General features: G+C 42.8%; 1 protein-coding gene and 1 long non-coding RNA gene across 7 annotated transcripts in view; one reads left to right on the top strand and one right to left on the bottom strand.

The window, feature by feature from the left end:
• Positions 1–16051, bottom strand: part of LOC309608533 — an 87804-nt gene extending 71753 nt beyond the window's left edge. For 2 of the 6 annotated variants that reach the window (XR_014232934.1, XR_014232935.1), the window contains exons 1-2: positions 9162–16051; positions 6233–6280 (exon numbers count right to left, since the gene is read on the bottom strand). This is a non-coding gene — a long non-coding RNA (uncharacterized lncRNA). Of the gene's footprint in view, positions 1–432; positions 3838–6232 lie in introns of those variants that run through there. The other 4 variants (XR_014232932.1, XR_014232933.1, XR_014232937.1 and 1 more) reach the window with 3 other exon arrangements.
• The window catches only part of TGFBR2 (transforming growth factor beta receptor 2), a 94763-nt gene extending 72326 nt beyond the window's left edge, over positions 1–22437 (top strand). Inside the window, exons 5-7 of the mRNA XM_082348608.1 lie at positions 285–426; positions 17025–17152; positions 19812–22437. Of these exons, the coding sequence (XP_082204734.1) occupies positions 285–426; positions 17025–17152; positions 19812–19991 (450 nt within the window). The 3' untranslated portion in view covers positions 19992–22437. The remainder of the gene's footprint in view (positions 1–284; positions 427–17024; positions 17153–19811) is intronic.
• The last annotated feature ends 207 nt before the right edge of the window (positions 22438–22644 follow it).

Raw genomic sequence — 22644 nt, 5'->3', positions numbered from 1 at the left:
TGACATATGTCACGGGGCTAAACAAAGCAGCTCTGGGGTTTGGCATTTCCTTATTGTGGCATTTTTTTCTTTATATTCATTAAAGGGTTTTCAGGGAGAGAACACCTATTTTTTAAAAAATAATTACATAAGCTGTACCTTTCTGTGCAGGTCTCGTTACTTTTAAAAGCATTGTGCTTTTTAAAGGTCAACTACCCGTGTAGGGGACAAACATCAGCTATATTTTGAAAATAGGTATGCAGCTGGAATTCAGTGATGGGCCTCAATGTCTGTTTTTGCTTTAGGTGGGAACGGCGAGATACATGGCTCCAGAGGTCCTAGAGTCCAGGATGAATCTGGAGAATGTCGAGTCCTTCAAGCAGACGGATGTCTACTCCATGGCCCTGGTGCTCTGGGAAATGACATCTCGCTGCAGCGCAGTGGGAGGTAGGCATGGACACCGTCGCGGTGCAGTGGTGCCTCACGCGCCTTAGAGCGTGATGTCGCGCTCTTTGCTTCAACACGGTTCCAGGGATACAGAGCACTCATTGAGATCTGGTAGGACACAGCTATTCCAGAACGATCTGGAATGGTGCTAAAAAGCCTAGGTTTTATAGCTGAAAGCCAGGTTTGGAGCATAAAGCATTTTATCTCCTTTCCTGAAGTTTATAATTACTTTTCTCTTGACCCATCACGCCACAGATATTTACATATCTGGCAAGAGATGAACACTAGTAATATTCATAAGAATTATTTCTGCCTATCAAATGGGTACCATGATTCAGAAAAGTATCTGACTTTTGTTTCATTTTGTATTTTAAGGTTTTTCAGAATTATATGGTCCAGGAACTGGATTTGACTCAAAATTTACTTTTATGGACATAACTTTCCTTTGTTGAACAAAACAAGCAAAATGGTTTGACATATTTGTTTAGGTTTTGAAAAATCTAGTGAAGAGAGGTTATTGATGAATGCAGTATTCTTCAGGGGTACAGGGGGCTGTCATCGTTTTAGAGAGCATTGTCCCCTGATCTTCTTGGAGATGGGATTGGCTGATGTCTACATCACTTTATCCTTTTCTGACCCTGCTCTCAGTGGTTTCCGTCAGGGTCTTAGGTCTCACCTTAGAAAATTGATATATCCCAACCTGGTCCTGGCTAGATGCTAAGTCAAGCCAAGCTAACTCCAATTTTAACCCTTTGTTTTGTAATAATGTTAGACACACAGAATCACTGCGTGAGTAGCACAGGGAGTTCCCATATGCTCTTCACCCAGCTTCCCCTTGTGCTAACACCTTACCTAAACCAAGCACAGCTGTGGAAGATTGGACATTGACATTGGTACCATGTCTTTAATTAATCTATAGAACTAACTTGTATTTCCAAGCCCCTAGTAATGGGGAACAGGATCCACTCCAGGATTCCACGTTACCTTAGCCACCAGGCCACCTCAGTCTCCTTTGATGTGTGGTGGTTGCTCAGTCTGTGTTTCTTTCGTGACCTTGACACTTGGGAAGAATTCAGACCAGGTATTTTATAGACTGTCTCTCACTTTGGGTTTCTCTGATGTTTTCTCATGATTAGATTGAGAATGTGCATTTTTAGGCAAGAATACCACAGAAATGATGTTGAGCCCTACTCAGGGTGTCACATGCGGGTGGAGATGCCAGTGTGCTGTCCAATCTCATCACGTGGTGAAGGTGTCTCCACATTTCTCCCTGTAAAGATACTACCTTTTCCATTTGTAATTAATACAAATCTTGTGGGAAGGCACTTTGACCTGTTTCTACTAAACACCTGTTTAGTACAGAGACTAACCTGTTTTTTACCATAATTTTACTTGCTAATTCTAGGGTCCATCAGTAGCTCTTGCAAGCTACAATTATTACTGTAATGTTTGCCTAATGGTGATTTTCTGTTTTTCTTATCCCTTCTACATTTATTCATAGATATTCTGCTTATGAGATATCTGTCCTTTCTCTCACCAACCCCTTTTATTTGTTCATTTTACTATGTATTTATATGAGTATGAAGTTGTGGATATTTATCTTATTCTATGGGTATTTAATATTATCAATATTTATTTTGTTGCTTAGATTATAACAGCTTTGGTCACTGGGCTAAACTACCTAGCATTTTGCTCCAGGTGGATCTGGTTGGCACCATTTCCTGCTCTGATAATTCCTCCTTTTGAGAACTTTCTTAGCTGACTCTCTAGGATGGGTCCTGCTGGGAGCCTTGCTGTCCCATCACCTGTTTCCCTGGGTCCCTGCATGGAGATGGCACTTCCTGTCTGGCTGACCCTGTTATTTTCTGGTTTCCTGGCTGAGATATCTTCCCCCGTAGCACTTCCAAAAGTAACAGTTTTTTCTTGCACAGTGAAATTTGTTTAATCAAGTTTCAGCCACTGAGAATCATTTTCTGCTTGAAAGCTTTGACAGCTCGAAAATGAATCCTCAGACCAGACCAGTGTGAGTTGTGTCAGAAGAGACAATGATGCTGTTGTCATCGTCTCAATAAATTTACCTCGTCTTCGGTATCTCTCTTATCCTTTCAAGCCCGTCATTCTATAAACGTGAGCTGGAAGACTGTGTCTTCCCCTCTGGCAGTGCCGCCAGCTTCTTAAGGCCTGATGTGAGCTCCCTGCTTCCACGGTTATCAATGACTGACGCCCTTTCCTGTTGATATTTGCTGAGTGTGGAAGAATTCAGGCTAATGGGGAAGAACCGAGTTCACCAGCTTTTACAAGGTCTAAAAACGGATACAGTATAAATAAGTTTTCCCAAGGAAGGAACAGGGTCCCATTTGTTCAGCAAGCCTCAAAAAACCTTTCATAACCTTTAGGATAAGAACAGACAGCTTTAGGGAACCGGAAAGAGGCCATCCCGGTTTTCATTTTGTTTGATCTTAAGCCCACAGTACTGTTCCTCCCATCTCCGCTCAGGCTGCAAAAGTCAAAGTTCTTTGTCTATCCTCACTTTCGTCCAGCAGACAGCCCTTCACTTGATTAAGTGCGTGAACTCATGTATTAAACCCTTTCTTTTGCCTTCTTTTAAAAGTACTGTTTTTTTCTGTTTTGTTTTGTTTTCTGTTTTTTTGTGTCTGTGCTTCAAAAACCGTGAAGGCAGATTTTCAGCCTAGTCTTAATTACAGAGACTTTTCTTTTATATTTAAAGAGCCCCTTAGAGGGTACATTAAAGTTAGTACCTTCTAAGGGAAGTTAGGGGTGTTCCCTCTAACCTGCTGTACAAACACAGATGGAAGGACAAGTATTTCCATGAAGAAGCTTGCTGTCTACTGATGAAACAGACTTTTTTTTTCCTCCTTTACTTTTAAAAACTTTGCACATTCAGACACATTTCTTACCTTACACATAAAATAGACAATATCCCTCTAGTTGATATTACACTTTAATTTATACAGAGAGAGGGCAGGATATAAAAGGGCTTTCCTGAGGCTTAAACTTCTTTCTGTGACTTGAAATACAGCGTATGTAATTACTATTTTTCGTGGACAGTCTCATTTCAGAAAAGGAAATGTGGAAAATGCTTACCTCAGTGTGATGAGTTATAGATTGATATTTTATTTCACAGTATAGATCCACTGATATTCTCTCCCATTTATTCTGAGTAGCAGGACATCTAACTGAATGAAGCAGGAGACTAGGCATCAAAGGACGGTCTTGCAGGAGGAGAAGGTGAAATCCCAGCTTTCCTGACTCGAGTGACCCTGTTCTGCTCTCAGGGCTGAGCCCCAACTCTTGGCGTGGAGGCCCAGCAGGCCTCGCCTGCTTCTCGCTGCCTTTATCACAGGCCTTAGTGCTGGGCGTTGTCTCGGACTGTTTACTGGGCCTGGAACACTGAAGGAGACTTTTTTACAGGCGAGGCAGGGGACAAGGGACTGAGGGCCCAGATTGGCTAAAGGGAGTTCAACAGTAGGGTCAGGCAAGGAGGGTTAGGTCAGCTTTCCAAAGGAACAATGAGCCTAAGAAGTGTCCTCTCTGTGCAAGAAGGACAGAGGAAACACAAACAAGAGACAACACAACACTGGAGAAGCCGCACTCTTCTCAGGTGAGAAAATGCAGAGGTGGTAATTAATAGCACCCTTTGGAAGCCAGCTGGTCCAGCTCCCTTACCACAAGATTCCACCTAGGAGCTCAAGAGATGGGTTGTCATAATTGAAGAGAGTCGTCAAAAGGGAAAGACTTTCTGGTAGAAGTAGGTTTGGTCCAGATGAAGAAGGCCACCGAGAAACGACAACTACCGTTACATAAGCAATTGCTTCATGGAACAACTCATTCCATCTACCAAGGACTCTTTGAAGGGTGTGCTGTTACTAGCCCCATTTTACAGATGGGAAAACTGAGGTTTTAGGAGGTGGGAAAGTTGTGGAGACAGGCATCAGAGCCCTGTTGTCTGGCTCTGGCCCACAGGCCCTAACCTTCCTAGTACAGTGTTGGCCTGACCAATGGAGAGCATGTATAGCCCATGGCAGCTAGGACTACCATTATTAATTTTACAGAAGGGGGTAGTCAGTGCTACTCTGTGTATTGTGGCCTTTGACTCGAAGCCTTTCTGGAAGCATCTGGCAAGACAGTCACACACTTGGGGAACATTCAGTGATGGCCTCACTTCTGAACATTTCCAGTGGTTGACTTTCCTCTCACCTCTGGGTGAGTCTCTGTTAAAAGAATCCCAAGGCTATTAAATGCTGTAGTGTGTTACAGCCTCAGTGCCTTAAAGTCTGAGATAACTTCCTTATCCTTATTTCTCTGAAGATATATCTATTCATTCTTTCATTCACTAAACCAATATTTATTGAGTACCTACTGCATGGAAGGCATTACTCAAAGTGCTGAGGGTACAGAGACTCTCAGGAGATGGCAGAGTAGAAGGATGTGAGCTCACCCCCCTCACAATAACACCAAAATCACAACTAACTGCTGAACAACCATCGATAAAAAAATGCTGGAAGCTACCAAAAAAGATATACTACACCCAAAGACAAAGAAGAAGCCACAACAAGACGGTAGGAGGGATGCAATCGTGATAAAATCAAATCCCATACCCATCGGGTGGGCAACACACAAACTAGAAAATAATTATATGGCAGAAGTTCTCCCACACGAGTGAAAGTTCTGAGCACCACATCAGGCTCCCCAGCCTGGGGGTCTGGCATCAGGAGCCCCCAAAGCATCTGGCTCTGAAGGCCAGTGGGGTTTGATTGCAGGAATTTCACAGGACTGGGGAAAACAGAAACTCCACTCTTGGAGGGTGCACACAAGGTTTCGTGCACACCAGGACCCAGGGGAAAAAGCAGTGACCTCATAAGAGCCTGGGCCAGACCTACCTGCTGTTATTAGAGGGTCTTCTGTGGAGGTAGGGTGTGGCTCCGGCTCACTGCAGGGACAAAGACACTGGTGGCGGTAGTTCTGGTGAGTACTCATTGGCGTGAGCCCTCCTGGAGGCCGCCATTTTCTCACCAAGACCTGGCCCCACCCAACAGCTTGTAGGCTCCAATGCTGGGACCTGGGCATCCGCCTCAGGTCAAACAAACAACAGGGTGGGGACACAGCCCCACCCATCAGCAGAAAAGCTGTCTAAAATCTTCCTGAGCCCATGGCTTCCTGCTAAACACACCCCTAGACACAGCCCTGCCCACCAGCGGGACAAGACCCAGCTCCAGCCACCAGTGGGCAGGTACCAGTCCCTCCCACCAGGAAGCTGGCACAAGCCCATTGAACCAGCCTTATCCACCAGGGGGCAGACAGCAGAAGCAAGAAGAAATAAAACCCTGCAGCCTGTGGAACAGAAACCGCAATCACAGAAAGTTACACAAAGAGATAGCAGATGAATATGTCCCAGATGAAGGAACAAGATACCCCAGGAGAACAACTAAGTGAAGTGAAGATAGGCAATCTACCTGAAAAAGAATTTTCATACACCACAATCAAGTGGGATTTATCTCAGGGATGCAAGGATTTTTCAACATCTGCAAATCAATCAGTATGGTACACCACAATAATAATTTAAAGAATAAAAACCATATGATCATCTCGATAGATGTAGAAAAGCTTTTGACAAAATTCAACACCAATTTATGATGAAAACTCTCCAGAAGGTGGGCATAGAGGAAACATACGTCAACATAATTAAGGCCGTATATGACAAACCTACAGCTAATATCATGCTCTGAGGAAATGCTTTCAGCTTTTCACTGTTAAGATCAGGAACAAGACAAGGATGTCCACTCACCACTTTTATTCACCATAGTTTTGGAAGTTCTAGCCATGGCAATCAGAGCTGAAAAAGAAATAAAAAGAATCCACATTAGAAAAGAAGGAAAACTATCACTGTTTGCAAATAACATGATACTATACATAGAAAATCCTAAAGATGTTACCAGAAGACTACTAGAGCTCATCAATGTATTTGGTAAAGTTGCAGGATACAAAATTAATACACAGAAATCTGTTGCATTCCTATACACTAACAACAAAAGGTCAGAAAGAGAAATTAAGGAAACAATCCCATTTACCATCGCATCAAAAATAATAAAATACCTAGGAATAAACTTACCTAAGGAGGCAAAAGACCTGTACTCAAGAAACTATAAGATGGTGATGAAATAAATCAAAGATGATACATACAGATGGAAAGATATACCGTGTTCTTGGACCGGAAGAATCAATATTGTCAAAATGACTGTACTACCCAAGGCAATCTACAGATTCAATGCAGTCCCTATCAAATTACCAATGGCATTTTTCACAGAACTGGAACAAAAAATCTTAAAATTTGTATGGAGACACAAAAGGCCCTGAATAGCCAAAGCAATCTTGAAAAAGAAAAACAGAGCCAGAGGAATCAGGCTCCCTGACTTCAGACTATACTATAAAGCTACTGTCATCAAAACAGTATGGTACTAGCAAAAAACCAGAAATATAGGTCAATGGAACAGGATAGAAAGCCCAGAACTGAAACCACGCACCTGTGGTCAATTAATATACAACAAAGGAGGCAAGACTATACAGTGGAGAAAAGACAGTCTCTTCAATAAGTGGTGCTGGGTAAACTGGAACGCTACATGTAAAAGAATGAAATTAGAACATTCTTTAACACCAAAAATAAACTCAAAATGGATTAAAAACCTAAATGTAAGACTGTACACTATAAAACTCTTAGAGGAAAACATAGGAAGAACAGTCTCTGACATAAATTGCAGCAATATCTTTTTGATCCGTCTCCTAGAGTAATGGAAATAAAAACAAAAATAAACAAATGGGACCTAATTAAACTCAAAAGCTTTTGCACAGCAGAGGAAAACATAAACAAAATGAAGACAACCCACAGAATGGGAGAAAATATTATTTGCAAATGATGCGACCGACAAGGGATTAATCTCCAAAATATACAAGTAGCTCATGCAGCTCAATATCAAAAAAAAAAAAAAACCCAATCAAAAAATGGGCAAAAGATCCTAAATAGACATTTCTCCAAAGAAGGCATACAGGTGGTGAAGAGGCACATGAAAAGATATTCAGCATTACTAATTATTAGAGAAGTGCACATCAAAACTACAATGAGATATAACTTCACACCAGTCAGAATGGCCATCACCAAAAAGTCTACAAACGATAAATGTTGGAGAGGGTGTGGAGAAAAGGGAACCCTCTTGCACTGCTGGTGGGAATGTAAATTGGTGCAGCCACTATGGAGACCAGTATGGAGGTTCCTTACAAAACTAAAAATAGAGCTATCGTACGATCCAGCAATCCCACTCCTGGGCATATGTCCAGAGAAAACCATGGGTCAAAAGGATACATGTACCCCAATGTTCATTGTAGCGCTGTTTATAATAGCCAAGACAGAGAAGTAACCTAAATGACCATCAACAGATGAATGGATAAAGAAGATGTGGTACATATATACAATGGAATATTACTCAGCCATTAAAAAGAATGAAATAATGCCATTTGCAGCAACATGTGTGGACCTGGAGCTTATCATAGTAAATGAAGTAAGACAGAGAAAGACAAATATCAGATGATATTGCTTATATGTGGATTCTAAAAAAAATGATACAAATGAACTTATTTACAAAACAGAAACAGACTTAGAAAACACACTTATAGTTACCAAAGGAGCAAGGTTGGCCGGCAGGGGGGGATAAATTGGGAGTTTGGAATTGACATATACACACTACTATATTTTAAGTAGATAATCAACAAGGACCTGCTGGTGGCTCAATGGTTAAGAATCTGCCAATGCAGGAGACACGGGTTCGAGCCCTGGTCCGGGAAGATCCCACATGCTGCGGAGCAGCTAAGCCCGTGTGCCACAACTACTGAGCCTGCGCTCTAGAGCCCGCGAGCCACAACTACTGAGCCCGTGTGCCACAACTACTGAGCCCGTGTGCCACAACTACTGAGCCCGCGTGCCACAACTACTGAAGCCTGCACACCTAGAGCCCATGCTCCACAACAAGAGAAGCCACAGCAATGAGAAGGCTGTGCACCGCAATGAAGTGTAGCCCCCGCTCGCTGCAACTAGAGAAAGCCCGCATGCAGCAACAAAGACCCAGTGCAGCCAAAAATAAATTAATTAATTAATTAAAAAATAATAATAATACCTGAGAAATGTACAGTATGACCTCAAAGGGAAAAAACATACTAAGCACAGGGAACTCTGCTTAGTATTCTGTAATAACCTATAAAGGAAAAGAATCTGAAAAAGAATAGATATATGTATATGTATAACTGAATCGCTTTGCTGTACGCCTGAAACTAACACAAATTGTAAATCAACTATAGTCCAATTTAAAATAAAAATTAAAAGAAAATGCTAAGGATGCAGTAGTGAAAAAAAAAGAGTCCCTGTCCTCAAGGGACTGGGTGTCTAATGAAGAACTACTATGCTAGAAAGACAAGTACTGCATGAATAGATATGAAATCATAACTTAAGGGCTGGGGGTGTGTATGATGATTGCAGAAAGAAAAACAAAATAGAGTTAGGGGATAGCTAATAACAGGGGTTGTTATTTCAGGCACTTGGGTCATCTGAAAGTATAGAAAAGAGAAACCAAGAAAATAGGTTTTTCAGAGTTGCTTGAGGAGGGAACAAATGGAAGGAGGTGGCCAGTGTGTTACTGTTTTATAAAGAAGGAGGAAAGCCATGAACTCACCATCCCTCCAGGACAAATCAGGAGAGTTGTTCTCTTCTACAAAGAAGTCTCTGTCCTGGCTTTCGGCTTGTCTGGTGTCCATGCAAGTGTTTGCACCGTGTGTGGTGTGTGGGAAGCGGAGGAAGGTGGGTCCTTCAGGGCCCCCTCTGGGAGCACAGCAGGCACAATAGTCACGTCACCCCAGCCAACCGGGCCCCCAGGCTGGCTGACTTCCAAATCCCTGGCCATGTCGGCCTTTGAATAGCAGCTGACACACAACAGCCAGCTGAGCAAGTATTTTCACAAGAGGAGAAACACAACCCCAGCTTGCTGCAGCCTGTAAGGCAGACAAAACGTGCAAAAGAATCAAAAGGAAAGGAGGGAAGAAAAAAAAGAGGGGTGGGAGAGGAGTGAAGAGAGCCCGGGATCGCAGCCTTCATCTTCCTGCATTTCCAGGCAGGATAATTTGGAAGGAAGGCAGATATAAAAGTCAGGGTTGTGCTCAGGGGAAAACTGCCAACAACTTCACGGCTCTATGAAGTTGGAACCACGATCAAAACAGCAGCTGCAGACCAGATGCTGACTTTCAGGGAGTGAGCATCTCCGCTGCCTGGGTCCCCTCTGAGCTCCAGAGCCGGAGACGGCAGACTTTCTCCTGAGAGCCTCCAGCCAGACAAAGAGATGCTGTGGGGCCGGGATGGGGCGGTGGCCCTCAGTGAAAGGACTGCGGGGAGGACGGGATGGGGGTGGGAAGAAAAGCAGAGAGATCTAAAGGTTTCTTAGAACAGAGGCTGTGTGAGGCCCTCAAGGAAATCCCAAGGTCCCCGTTGCGCCTGTAGGGAGGCAGCCAGCTGAGGCGCGAGAGGGAGCCTGGTCCCAGCAGGTGGTCCTGCCGTTGCGAGCAGGGCGTCTGCCTTGGGTTGGGTGCCTCGGGCCCTGGAACCAACGCCCCACGAGTACCGAAGGAGGACTGTGTTAATGATGGCCAGCACTTGCGCTTTCTCTTCTTTTGTGGATACAGAAACTGAGGCACAAAGAGTTGATGTCTCTTTTCCAAGTCCTCATCTCTAGTTTATGATGGGTCTGGGGTAAACACAACGAATAATACCCCTACTTATGATGCACACCGTTAGCACTTCTTTTTAAAAGTGCTAAACTCGATCTTACTCTCTAAGCTGTTTGCTTTTTTTTCTTAGAGGCATTTCCAAAATTTTTAAAAGATGGTATTTATTTTAAAAGATGGCACTCTCTGAACTAACCCCACTCACCTTTTGACTTGCTTTCTCTGCAGTTCTTCACATTATTTGATCAAAGGCACAAAAAGAAAAATGCAACAGTCTCATTTTTCTCCATCTCCACCACCATCAGCCTTATCCCAGGGGGAGCTCTGAAGCATGAATTGCACAGTAGTCATCTCCTCTAGAGGCAAGACAGACTGTTAGAACTCCTGTGTTGACCCAGCAATCCCACTACCGGGCATATACCCAGAGAAAACCATAATTCAAAAGGACACATGCACCCCAATATTCATTGCAGCACTATTTACAATAGTCAGGACATGGAAACAACCTAAATGTCCATCAACAGAGAAATAGATAAAGAAGATGTGGTACCTATATACAATGGAATACTACTCAGCCGTAAAAAGGAGTAAAATTGGGTCATTTGTAGAGATGTGGATGGACCTAGAGACTGTCATACAGAGTGAAGTAAGTCAGAAAGAGAAAAACAAATACCGTATATTAACGCATATATGTGGAATCTGAACAAATTGGTCTATACGATCTTATTTACAAAGCAGAAATAGAGACACAGATGTAGAGAACAAATGTATGGATACCAAGGGGGAAGGGGGGGGGATGAATTGGGAGATTGGGATTGACATATATACACCACTATGTATAAAATAGATAACTAATGAGAACCTGCTGTATAGCACAGGGAACTCTTAGTGCTCTGTGGTGACCTAAATGGGAAGGAAATCCAAAAAGAGGGGATATATATATATGTATAGCTGATTCACTTTGCTGTACAGTAGAAACTAACACAACATTGTAAAGCAATTATACCAATTAAAAAAAAAAAAACTCCCATGTTAATTCATCATTGGCTACAGACTGCCCTCCAGGCCAGGCCAGGAAGCTCCCATCAACCAAGGGTAATTCTCCATAGAAGGGAGAAATTGTGACCCCTTACAACTCAGCGTTTGCAGCAGCTCGGGGCTGGTGTTCTTGGCTTGGTAAAGGGGGTCTAGGCAGGCTGCCAACCACATCTGCTATGGCAGCCAAAAGAGTTGGAAATGGAGAGTCAGTGGACTGATACATTGTCTAAGGAGCAGTTTATGTCATATGCAAATCATATTACACTAATATATTATATTATATTATATTATATTATATTATATTATATTATATTATATTATATTATATTATATTATATATTATATTATACATACCTCAGGGCATGGCACTAAGAGAGCATCATTATTTGATTAGATTGAATTACAGGATAGCTCTGGAGGGGGACATGGAGGTCATCTAGTTCAGCCCACTCATTTTATAGAAGAGAAGATTTAGGTCAGAGTAAACCCTTACTGGGAGCTTAGCTCTTGCTTGAATTCAAGCCAGCTCATATTTATTGAAAGCCTACTGTGTATAAGGCACAATTTCAGCAGACACAAAACTCAGCCTCTGCCTTAGGCCTTAGGAGTTTACAGTCCAGTAAAAGATAAGGGACTAGAAGAAAGAAAGAAGGTGTATAAATACTATGCAAATCAAAGTTCAGATCTCACCCCAAGAGCAGTACAGATTAAGTGCTATGGGCACTTGAAGGCAAATGCAGACACACAGAAGGATGGTTTGTGCTTGTTTCAAAGTGGTGGAGGAGGGGAGGCCTTCATCCCAACTAAGGAAAGAGAAAATACCCTGCCAGCTCTTCTAGTTGGGTGAGGCGGAAAAAGATAAATATGCAAGTAAGGTTCTGGGAAAGGGGGAAGATCAAATAAACAAGAACAAGCCATCTCTTTTCAAAATGTCATTTCGCCTTAAATGCCTCTTCAATTCTCAGCCTGGAAGGGCAAATTATTGAAAGTTTCACTCATTAAACAGGGTTATTTTGAAGTAAAGGCCAAAGGTACTATTTATTTTGGAGGAACATGGCGAATCCAGCCCACTCTTCCCTTTTGGCTCAGGCATGTTTCAGTACTGGAGTGATTTTATTTTCTAAATTGTCCTGTGATGCACTGACATGGGTATTGTCCCACCCACTTAAATTAGTAGATGTTCTAATATTCACCCAGAGTTTATGCATTGGCCACTTTGGACAGGATCTAAGATTAATTCATTCATTCGCTCAACAAAGCATTTATTGAGAGCCTGTTGTATGGGAGGCCCTGCCGTGGGTGCCAGGAATACAAGCATGAGAAAGGGACTCTGAACCTGCCTGCGGACGCTCACCGTCTGGTCGAGTGAGACAGATAAGCAGTGGCTGTACACCCTAAAATAGAGCTCTGCCCCCAGACGTCTAATAAAGAATGGCTCTGGGGATATTCAAGGAAGCTTCTATAACGATACCGACCCTAGAACATGAGGGGGGATCAAGATGGCAGAGTAGGAAGACCCTGAGCTAACCTCCCCCCATGAACATGGCAAAACTACCACTACATATAGAGCAGATCTCTCTGAGAATGACCTGAAGATTAGCAGATCAGCTCTTCTACAACAAAGGCTATAAAGAAAGAACCACACAAAGTCAGGTAGGAGGCGAGGACAAGTGATCTCGTCCAGACCCACACCCCTACTGCATGACCCAGAAGAGGAGGGAGTATCACAAGCTCAAGGATCCTCCCTGGGAAGCAAGAGGTTCGAGCCCCATATTAAGCACCCCAGCCCTGGGGTCTGGCACTGGAAGATGAGTCCCCTTGGCTGGTTGGAAAACCAGTGGGGCACACCAGAGGACTGTAAGAAACCGAGACCCCACTCTTGAAGAGCACAGACAGATTTGCTTGCTCCCGGCCCCAGAGCAGAGGCAGCATCCCAGGAAAAGACACGGTCCATGCTCACTTCAGATCCAGCTCTCCCACCAAAGCCACAAAGGGCACATGCAGACTGCATAGGGATGCACACAAGGATATGCCTTCAAGATCAGGGTAGATAACTTTTTCACTTAATTTAAGAGAGACAAACAGAAATAGTCAAAGTGAGAAGACAGAGGACTCTATTTCAAATGAAGAAACAAGATAAAACCCTAATGAAACACAGAGAAATAATTTACCTGATATAAAGAATTCAAAGCAATAGTAATAAAAATACCTTGATACAAATGAAAATAAAAACACAACTTTTCAAAAATCTATGGGACATAGCAAAAGCAGTTCTAAGAGGAAAGTTTATAGTGATACAGGCCTACTACTTCAAGAAACAAAAATCTCTGACACCCTAACTTTCTACCTAAAAGACTTAGAAAAAGAAGAACAAACAAAGCCCAAAGTCAGCAGAAGGAAGGAAATAATAAAGATCAGAGAGGAAACAAAATAGAGATCAAGAAAACAATAGAAAAGATTAATGAAACCAAGAACTGGCTTTTTGAAAAGAGAAACAAAATGGATAAACCTTCAGCCAGGCTCACCAAGAAGAAAAGAGAGAGGACCCAAATAAACAAAATAAGATATTAAGGTGGAGAAGTAACAACTGATATCACAGAGATACAAAAAAATCATAAGATAATACTACTAACAGTTATGCCAACAAATTGGACAACATGGAATAAATGGACAAATTTCTAGAAACATACAACCTGCCAAGATTAAATCAAGAAGAAACAGAAAATTTGAACAGACCAATCACTGGAAGTGAAATTGAATTTGTAATTAAAAAACTCCCAGCAAACAAAAGTCCAGGGCTGGATGGCTTCACAGGTGAATTCTACCAAACATATAAAGAAGAGTTAATACCTTTATTTCAAAAACTATTGCAAAAAAATTGAAGTGGAGGGAACACTTCTAAACTATGAGGTCAGATTTACAATTTACAAATTCTAAGAGGTCAGCATTACCCTGACACAAAAGCCCGACAAAGGCATTATAAAAAAAAAGAAAATTACAGGCCGTTATCCCTGATGAACATAGATCTTCAACAAAATATCAGCAAACTGAATTCAATAGTACATAAAAAGTCTCATACATCGTGATCGTGTGGGATTTATTCCAGGGGTTATGGATGTTCAGTATCTGCCAATCAATCAATGTTTTACAGTACATTAACAAAATGAAAGAATAGTCATATGATCATCTCAATAGATGTAGAAAAAGCATTTGACAACATTCAACATCCATTCATGATAAAAACTCTCAACAAGATGGTATAGAGAAAACACACTTCAACTTAATAAAGACCATTATGATAAAGCCACAGCTAAATAACATTATACTCAATGGTGAAAAGCTGAAAGGCTTTTGTCTAAGATTAGGAACAAGACAAGTATGCCCACGGTTGTCACTTCTGTTTAACATATTATTGGAAGTCTTAGGCACAGCAGTCAAACAAGAAAAAGATATAAAAAGGCATCCAAATTAGAAGGGAAGAAGTAAAACTGTCACTGTTTGCAGATGACATGAAACTATATGTAGAAAACCCTAAAGACACCATCAAAAAACTATTCGGAGTAATAAATGAATTCAGTTAAGTTGCAGGATACAAGATTAATATACAGAAATCTGTTGCATTTCTGTACACTAATGATGAACTATCAGAAAGAGAAGAAACAATCCCATTTATAATCAAATCAAAAAGATTAAAATACCTAGGGATAAATTTAACCAAGGAGGTAAAAGACCTGTACTCTAAATACTATAAGACATTGAAGAAGGAAATTGAAGATGATACAGATTAATAGATATCCCATATTCATGGAATAAAAGAATTAATATTGTTAAAATGTCCATACTCTTCAAAGCAATCTACAGGTTTAATGCAATCCCTATCAAAATACCCATGGCATTTTTCACAGAACTAGAACAAATAATCCTAACATGTGTATGGAACCACAGAAGACCCTGAATAGCCAAAGCAATCTTGAGAAAAAAGAACAAAATTGGAGGGATCACACTCCCTGACTTCAGATTATACTACAAAGCAGCAGTAATGAAAACAGTATGGTACTGGCACAAAAACAGACATATAACACAGCTCAGTGGAACAGAATAGTGAGCCCAAAAATAAACCCACACACTTTCGGTCAATTAATCTACAACAAAGAAGGCAAGAATATACAATGGGGAAAAGACAGTCCCTTCAATAAGTGGTACTGAGAAAACTGGACAGTTAAATGTGAAAGAATGAAATTAGAACACTTTCTCATACTACATACAAAAGTAAAATGTATATGTGTGTACACACAACACACACACAAAATGGAATATTAGCCATAAAAAAGAATGAAATTTTGCCACTTGCAACAACATGGATGGTCCTGGAGGGTATTATGCTTAGTAAAATAAGTCAGACAGACAGAGAAAGACAAATACTGCTTGATTTCACTTACATGTGGGATCTACAAAATAAAACAAGCAAAACAGAAACAGACTCACAGATACAGAGAACAAACTATGGTTTGTTGCCAGAGGGTTAGGGGTGAGGGGGATTAAGAGGTACAAACTACTAGGTATAAAACAGATAAATTACAAGGATGTAATGTACAGCACAGGAAATATAGCCAGTTTTTTATAATAACTTTACATGGAATATAATCCATAAAAATATTGAGTTACTATGTCGTATACCTGCAACTGATATAACATGGTAAGTCAACTAACTATATATACTTCAATAAGAAAAATTAGAAGAAAATCAGCAAACTGAATTTCCCTTAAAAAAAAAAAGAAGAAAAGATTTTGTCCTTAGTTGAAACCTGAAGTCCTAATGAAGTGTTTACATCATCCTTCATTATTTTCTTTTTAGCAAGTATCACTGAAGGAAAGTTACCTTTTTAAATTTTGTTTGTTGGTGTTATCAGTCTCTCTCCTCTGTCATCTAAAACAGCATTTCTGAACCTCTTTTTCATTATTACTATTGCAAGGAGCCTTTGTAGACATTTTTTTCTTAATCACTACTCCCCATGATTTTTTTCCCTGTGGGAAAATTATACATGATATAAAGTTCACCAGTTTAGCCATTTTTAAGTGGTTACAATTCACAACTTAAGTGGTACAGTTCGGTAGCATTAAGTACATTCACAGTGTCGTGTAATTATCACCATTATCCATTTCCAGAACTTTTTCATCCTCCCCAACTGAAACCCTGTACCTATTAAACAATATCTCTCTACCTCTTCTCCCCCCATCCCCTGGCAACCACTATTCTGCTCTCTGTCTCTGTGAATTAGCCTGTCCCAGATACCTCATATAAGGGGAATCATACAATATTTGTCCTTTCGTGTCTGGCTTATTTCACTAAGCATAATCTGTATTGTAGCATCTATCAGAATTTCATTCCTTTTTTTATGGCTGAATCTCTCCGAGAAATTTAATACCACATATTAAATCTATTTATGTACTGTCGACCTTTGTAGGGCTACAAACTATTGTAATATGTAAGATTTTTCTACCTCCCAGGAACCAGGCTCGCCCCCATTGAGATGTCTGCATTAAAACCTGAATCCCCTGACCTTGTTGGTCTTGTTCTCCGCTCTGTCCCCAGCTGTTAGGACATCGTGGGCACTCAACAGTCATGTGTTGAATTTCTCAAGCTCCTTCCACAACACCTCCTTATATTTGAACCCACAAGAATTAAAAATTGCCCTTAGTGTAATCACAGGTGCATCACACTCAGTGTCTCAGCTGTGCACACCCTTCTCAAGCGCCCTGTGTTTGCCTGCTCTCTCCAACAGAAGTGAAGGATTATGAGCCTCCATTCGGTTCCAAGGTGCGAGAGCATCCCTGTGTCGAAAGCATGAAGGACAACGTGTTGAGAGATCGAGGACGACCCGAAATCCCTAGCTCCTGGCTCAACCACCAGGTAAGGAGTGACTGTTGCGAAGGGCAAGTGAAGTTCATCCAGAGTAATATCTTAGGTAGGAGAGAATGCCTGGCTATTGGGCATCAGTCTGAGGCAGGTCCCTTTGTTTTCCATGAGCCTGTTCACTTTTCTTTATAAAGAAGTTTCAGTAAAGTGGGATGACCTTGTTATTGCATGTTCTACCCACCATTCAGAAAGGGCTCACACAGAATCATTTGACGGGCATTTGTCATATTGTCCAAGCCGTCTTGCTTCTGAGTTAAAATACTTTGTTTGCAGCCTGTGCCACTCACCTCGTATAGGGAGTTTATGTTTTGTTCCCTTCTGCGTTCCAAATGTTTTCTTCTGGGAATCTTCAGCTCTGGCAGGAAATACTTAGTGAGAAAGAAGGGGTGTTTGTCAGCCAGCTGGCCCGCAAGGGGCTGCTGCGCTCTCAGGCTGCGGCAGGTGTGTCGAGAAGGAGGAGGCTGGGATAAAGGAAAGCACAGAAGAGCAAAGGGCAAGGGGACAAATAGGAAATCTGTCTTTCCAGAACTTCCTAATGGCTTCTTTTTTTTTTTTCTTTTTAAGCAGTGGTAGATAAGACCGTCCATCCATAGCAGGGCAGTGGTTCTGACATACAGGGAGACCTATCCAAATTCCCCTCATCAAAATGCCCCCAATCGGAGGAGAAGAAGGAGGTTGTGAGAGCGGGGGACTGTCAGGCACGGCAGGGAAGAGCCGTGAATGAGGGAGAGGGGCCTTGTGCCCATAGCTCACTGACAAGACTGTCCTTTCCATTGACGTAAACCTTTTATGGCCGCCTTTGGCTGAATTCCCTTACCCAGGGAAGGCTGGGGCTAAGTCATAGGTTTCCTAAGGGCAAGGCAAATAATTCAGATAAGAAACAGAAACCACAAGTCAGGTGCAATCGAGGAGACAGATGGAGCAGTGCCAGCCCTGGCCAAGAGCCACTTCAGCGGACAGACCCTGATAAAGTCGGGGGAGAGCGTGGACCAGGCCATGGCCCAGGGCTTCTCCCTGGGTTTCAGGAAAGCCTCTTTGACTTTGAAAATGCAAGACTATTTTGTGTTAACTCTGAAATCAGAAGGCACTAGTATTGTTTCTTTCAAACTCTTGCTGCCGCCTCTGCTGTACAGTTCTTCTAATGAAGCCATTATTCATGATGATAAAATTCTGGAAAGAATTTGCATAATACATTTTTTCTCTTAATGAGATTTGTTGCCCTATTTATTTCAAGTTAATGCTTAATATTTAATTTAATTTACTACCTGTAATTACAGTGCCAGAATAAAATAAATGTTACTTGTGTACCAACAATAACACTCCACTCTTAACAAGGCCATCAATCAATACCACCAATTAGGTGAATTACACAATTAATTCAACATCATGAACTCACTCACAGGGCGGGAAGGGAGGGTCAGGTTCCTAGGTGTGTGGGGAAAGTTGTTGGTTAGACTGCAAACAGGAAAGTGCCATTCTCAGGGCAGAGTTGGGATTGATCCATCCCACCTGGCCACTCGTGTGAGGGGACACCAGTGATAGGGTTGGGCCTCTGATTGGCAAGAGCACAGTCTGTTTCCACCTATTGGGCTATCTGGTTAATCCGTGCCTTCTTTATTTCCAAAAAATGACTTGAAATAAAAATATTTGCAATGCAAAATAAAAATTACAGCCATGAATGAAGACCCTTGTCACGCATTGTGGGCAGCATTTTCTGGATGGGCCTTTTGAATGGGGCCTTTATGGGGTTAGGTTGAACTCTCTGAAACAGCCTGCAGGACCTACAAAGACAGACAGGGTCCAGCCTGATGCAGGAGAGGAGGGGCCTAGCAGAGGGTCTCCTCAGCAGCTGCTGGAAGATGGGACTTGAACCCAGAAAATGCAACCAGACCAATGCCTGGACTTCACTCAGATATTCAGTCCTGTTTACATAGGAATGTGTATATGATTCCAGCTCTTAAGACTCTCTGGAAAAGGCAAAACCATTAAGGCAATAAGCAGATCAGTGGTGGTCAGGGGCTGAGGGGGAAGGAAGGAGGGGTGACGAGGTGGAGCACAGAGGATGTTTAGGGCAGTGGCCTTCTGTGGATACTGTGATGATGGACACATTTGTCAGAACCCACGTCCGGTACATTACCGTGAACCGTGTTCTGGTTGACTTTGGTTGATAGTGACGTGTCAGTGTTGGTTCACCGATTTTAACAAGTGCACCACACAGACGCAAGGTGTTGATGGCGGGGGAGGTTGTCCGCGAGGGTGGAGGGCGTATATGGAAACTCTCTGTAATTTCCACTTGATTTTGCTATGAACCTAAAACTGCCCTCAACAGTAAAGCCTAAAGCTGTGCCGCTCCCCACCAAACAGAAAGGTGTGAGATGGCATTAGAAGCCCACTTCACGGGAATTTTCAGGATTGGGGATGCTGCTGTGCCCCAGAAGCCTACTGGGGGGGCCTTGTGCTGTGTCTTCATTTCCCCACTTCCTATGATCGGATGGCCCCGGCACGCTGGCCGCCTGCAGCTGCAGTCAGGTGGTGCTGGGGACTGGCCTGCAGGCGGGGACAGAGCGATGGCGGCAGAGACAGGGCAGGGGCTGCCTTGCCCCCAGGAGCCGCCAGCCCCTCTCAGAGGCCTGTGGACCCTCTCCCCCTGCAGGGCATCCAGATGGTGTGCGAGACGCTGGCCGAGTGCTGGGACCACGACCCCGAGGCCCGGCTCACGGCGCAGTGTGTGGCCGAGCGCTTCAGTGAGCTGGAGCATCTGGACAGACTCTCGGGCAGGAGCAGTTCGGAGGAGAAGATTCCCGAAGACGGCTCCCTGAACACTACCAAGTAGCTCTTCCGGCGGCCGGCCAGTGTGGCTGGCCCTGTGGCCAAAGAGCAGAGGCAGCAGGAAGCTGCCCCTGGACGGTGCTTCCTGGAGCCCCGGGGCCGCTCCCTCCCCCCGAGCTGGGGAGGGGGTGACAGGAAGCGTCCTATGTCTTTGACTTTGTCATAGGATAAGCTGTGTTAGCACTTCCTCAGGAAATGAGATTGATTTTTACAATAGCCAATAACATTTGCACTTTATTAATGCCTGTATATAAATATGGAATAGCTATGTTTTATATATATCTATATATGTCTATATCTATCTATACAGCCATACTCTAGAAAGAGGTGAAGAAAAAGATCAAATATGCCCAAGAAATGGGTTGGATGGGCGAGCTTGGCACTGAGCACAGAAGGAAGGGCTCTGGGGCAGCCTCAGCACTTGGCAGTCACTCATGTGCTAGGCCTCTGAGCACACAGGGATTGGGGGTGGGGGTGGGGGGGCGCGGTCTTTGCCTTCAGAGAGAGGCTCCAGGTCTCAGAGCCTGCTGTGGCCAAGTTGCACTTGCTTTTGCAAAGTAATAATTCCCTGTACTGGGTCCTGTTCTGGCCATGGAGCTGATTGGAGTCGCACTGTTTGGGGACCAGACCCTGGGGTCCCCGTGTGCCATCATCTCTCCTGGACTTGTCACCGGAGCTTCACGACCCACCTCTGGTTTGTAAAGCTCCTTCCTCAGCTAGTTCAGAAACTTTGCCCCATTTCTAATTGCTTAAATGTTTTAAGCCCCATGTTTTACCTTCACAGGCTACAGAAAAATCAGGACACATTTCCCCACCCATGAAATTGCCACGCCTTCTACTAATGAGAAATTGTTATTTTTTAAAAAATTCCCCTCATACCTATGTTACTGTTCCCTGTTTCCTAAAAGGGAACAGGTCTCCCTTCCAGGTTCTTTATGTTTAGTTTTTTTACCACTCTTGGTTTCAGTCTCCAGCTTTCTATGCAACACTAGTAGGTTCTATGCTCTGGGCTTCAGGGGACTCGAGCACATTTTGGCCAAGGGGAAAGTATTTGAGCAGCACAGCACTGCCACAGTCAGGAGTCTCCTCAGGCACTCTGAACGTGTGTTTTGCTTGCCCAGCACAGTGTTTAACAAAATCGAGGCACTTTTTAAATACTTGGAGATTTTGCAAAAAAAAAAAAAAAAATTTGGATCCTCAAGTAAGACTAGAGAGCAAATGGTTTCCAGTTCTCTCTGGGCCACATCATTCACAGACGCAGGTGTGGACACTCTTAGAAAGCTGCTCACTTCCGCCATGAACGTTTGTGTTTTCCACCCACCCCCACCCCAGTCTGGGAATTAAACCTGCTTCCAACCAAGGGCCCCTGTGAGAAATGTGCGTCCACGCACTCCTTCTCTGGCTATAGAGTATGATTCTGATTCCCTTCCTGGAGTTAAGATTTGAAGCCGGCCTTCTTTTGGACTACCGGGGACCTCCTCTGGGTGGTCCCTGTTAACCCAAATCTCGTTTGCTTGTATTTTAAGAGCTTCCCCCTCTGCTTTCAGAGGGAGCCCTTTACTCCAAGAAGCTGTCGTCATAGTTACTGGTCTCAGTCACACCTGCCTTGCCCAACCTTTGCAGAATTTGAATGTGGGACACCGGAGTCCCATGTACAGTTAGGAAATCTGTGTCCACATGGACAAAAACAAAGAATGTGCTTTACTACTCCATAGGAAACTCGTTAATCCACAGACAAGTGTTAATGCTGCAAATAACAATTTTTTAAAAATGTTTTTGAAGCTTATTTTGAAGCTTATTTTCAGCCAAATAGGAATATTGGAGAGGGACTGGCAGTGACCAGCTCTGCTTGGGTTTTGGAAGGTCTCATCTCATTGGGGTTTTAGCAGATATGCTGAAGTTTGGGATTAGGTGGAACTTTTAGGAACCCTGCTCGGTGGGGTGGGCTGAGAGAGTTAAGGTAGTTTGACCCGCAATGCCGCGGAAGTGCCCAGAAATCCCCTGCACTTTAGGGCTGGTGAGGCCGTCCCAATAGCTGTTGCTCATTGACCTCTAGTGGTGAATTTCTAGAATACTGGTCCATTATGGGATCTTCCAAGAGTCAAAAGAGCTTTATCACTTCTGGGTGGCCATCAGCATAAACTGGAATGTAGTGTCAGATGATACTGTGGCTTGTTTTATGTTTGTTTCCCTTATTCAAGAAAAAGACCAAGGAATATCATTCTGTAGTTCCTAAAAATACTGACTTTTTTCACTACTCTACATAAAGGGAAAGTTTTATTCTTTTATGGAACACTTCACCAGTACTCATTTATTAAAATAGGAATGTGAATGCTATATACTCTTTTTATATCAACTGTGTCAAGCACTTATTTTCATTCTATGCATTGTTTGTCTTTTATATAAATAAAATGTTTATTCGATTGAATAAAACAAAAATACTCAGGTCAGCTTCCTGCCTCCTGTTCCTATTCATAGAGGCCCACGAGCCTCATTTGGTTATTTTGCAGTTTGTGCACAAAAAGCCACAAGACAAATCCTCTCCAACTTTTCCATATTCATTGTCTTCTTCAACTGACAGTGTCAGGTCCCTGTTTTTAAAAAAGCAGTCACTTCAGTACTGTGAGACGTCGCAGATGCTGGTGGTGGCTTGCCCC

Source organism: Balaenoptera borealis (genome assembly GCF_965194805.1).
Source record: "Balaenoptera borealis genome assembly, chromosome: 12".
Lineage (NCBI taxonomy): Eukaryota > Metazoa > Chordata > Mammalia > Artiodactyla > Balaenopteridae > Balaenoptera > Balaenoptera borealis.
This window is presented reverse-complemented; position numbering and strand designations above follow the sequence as displayed.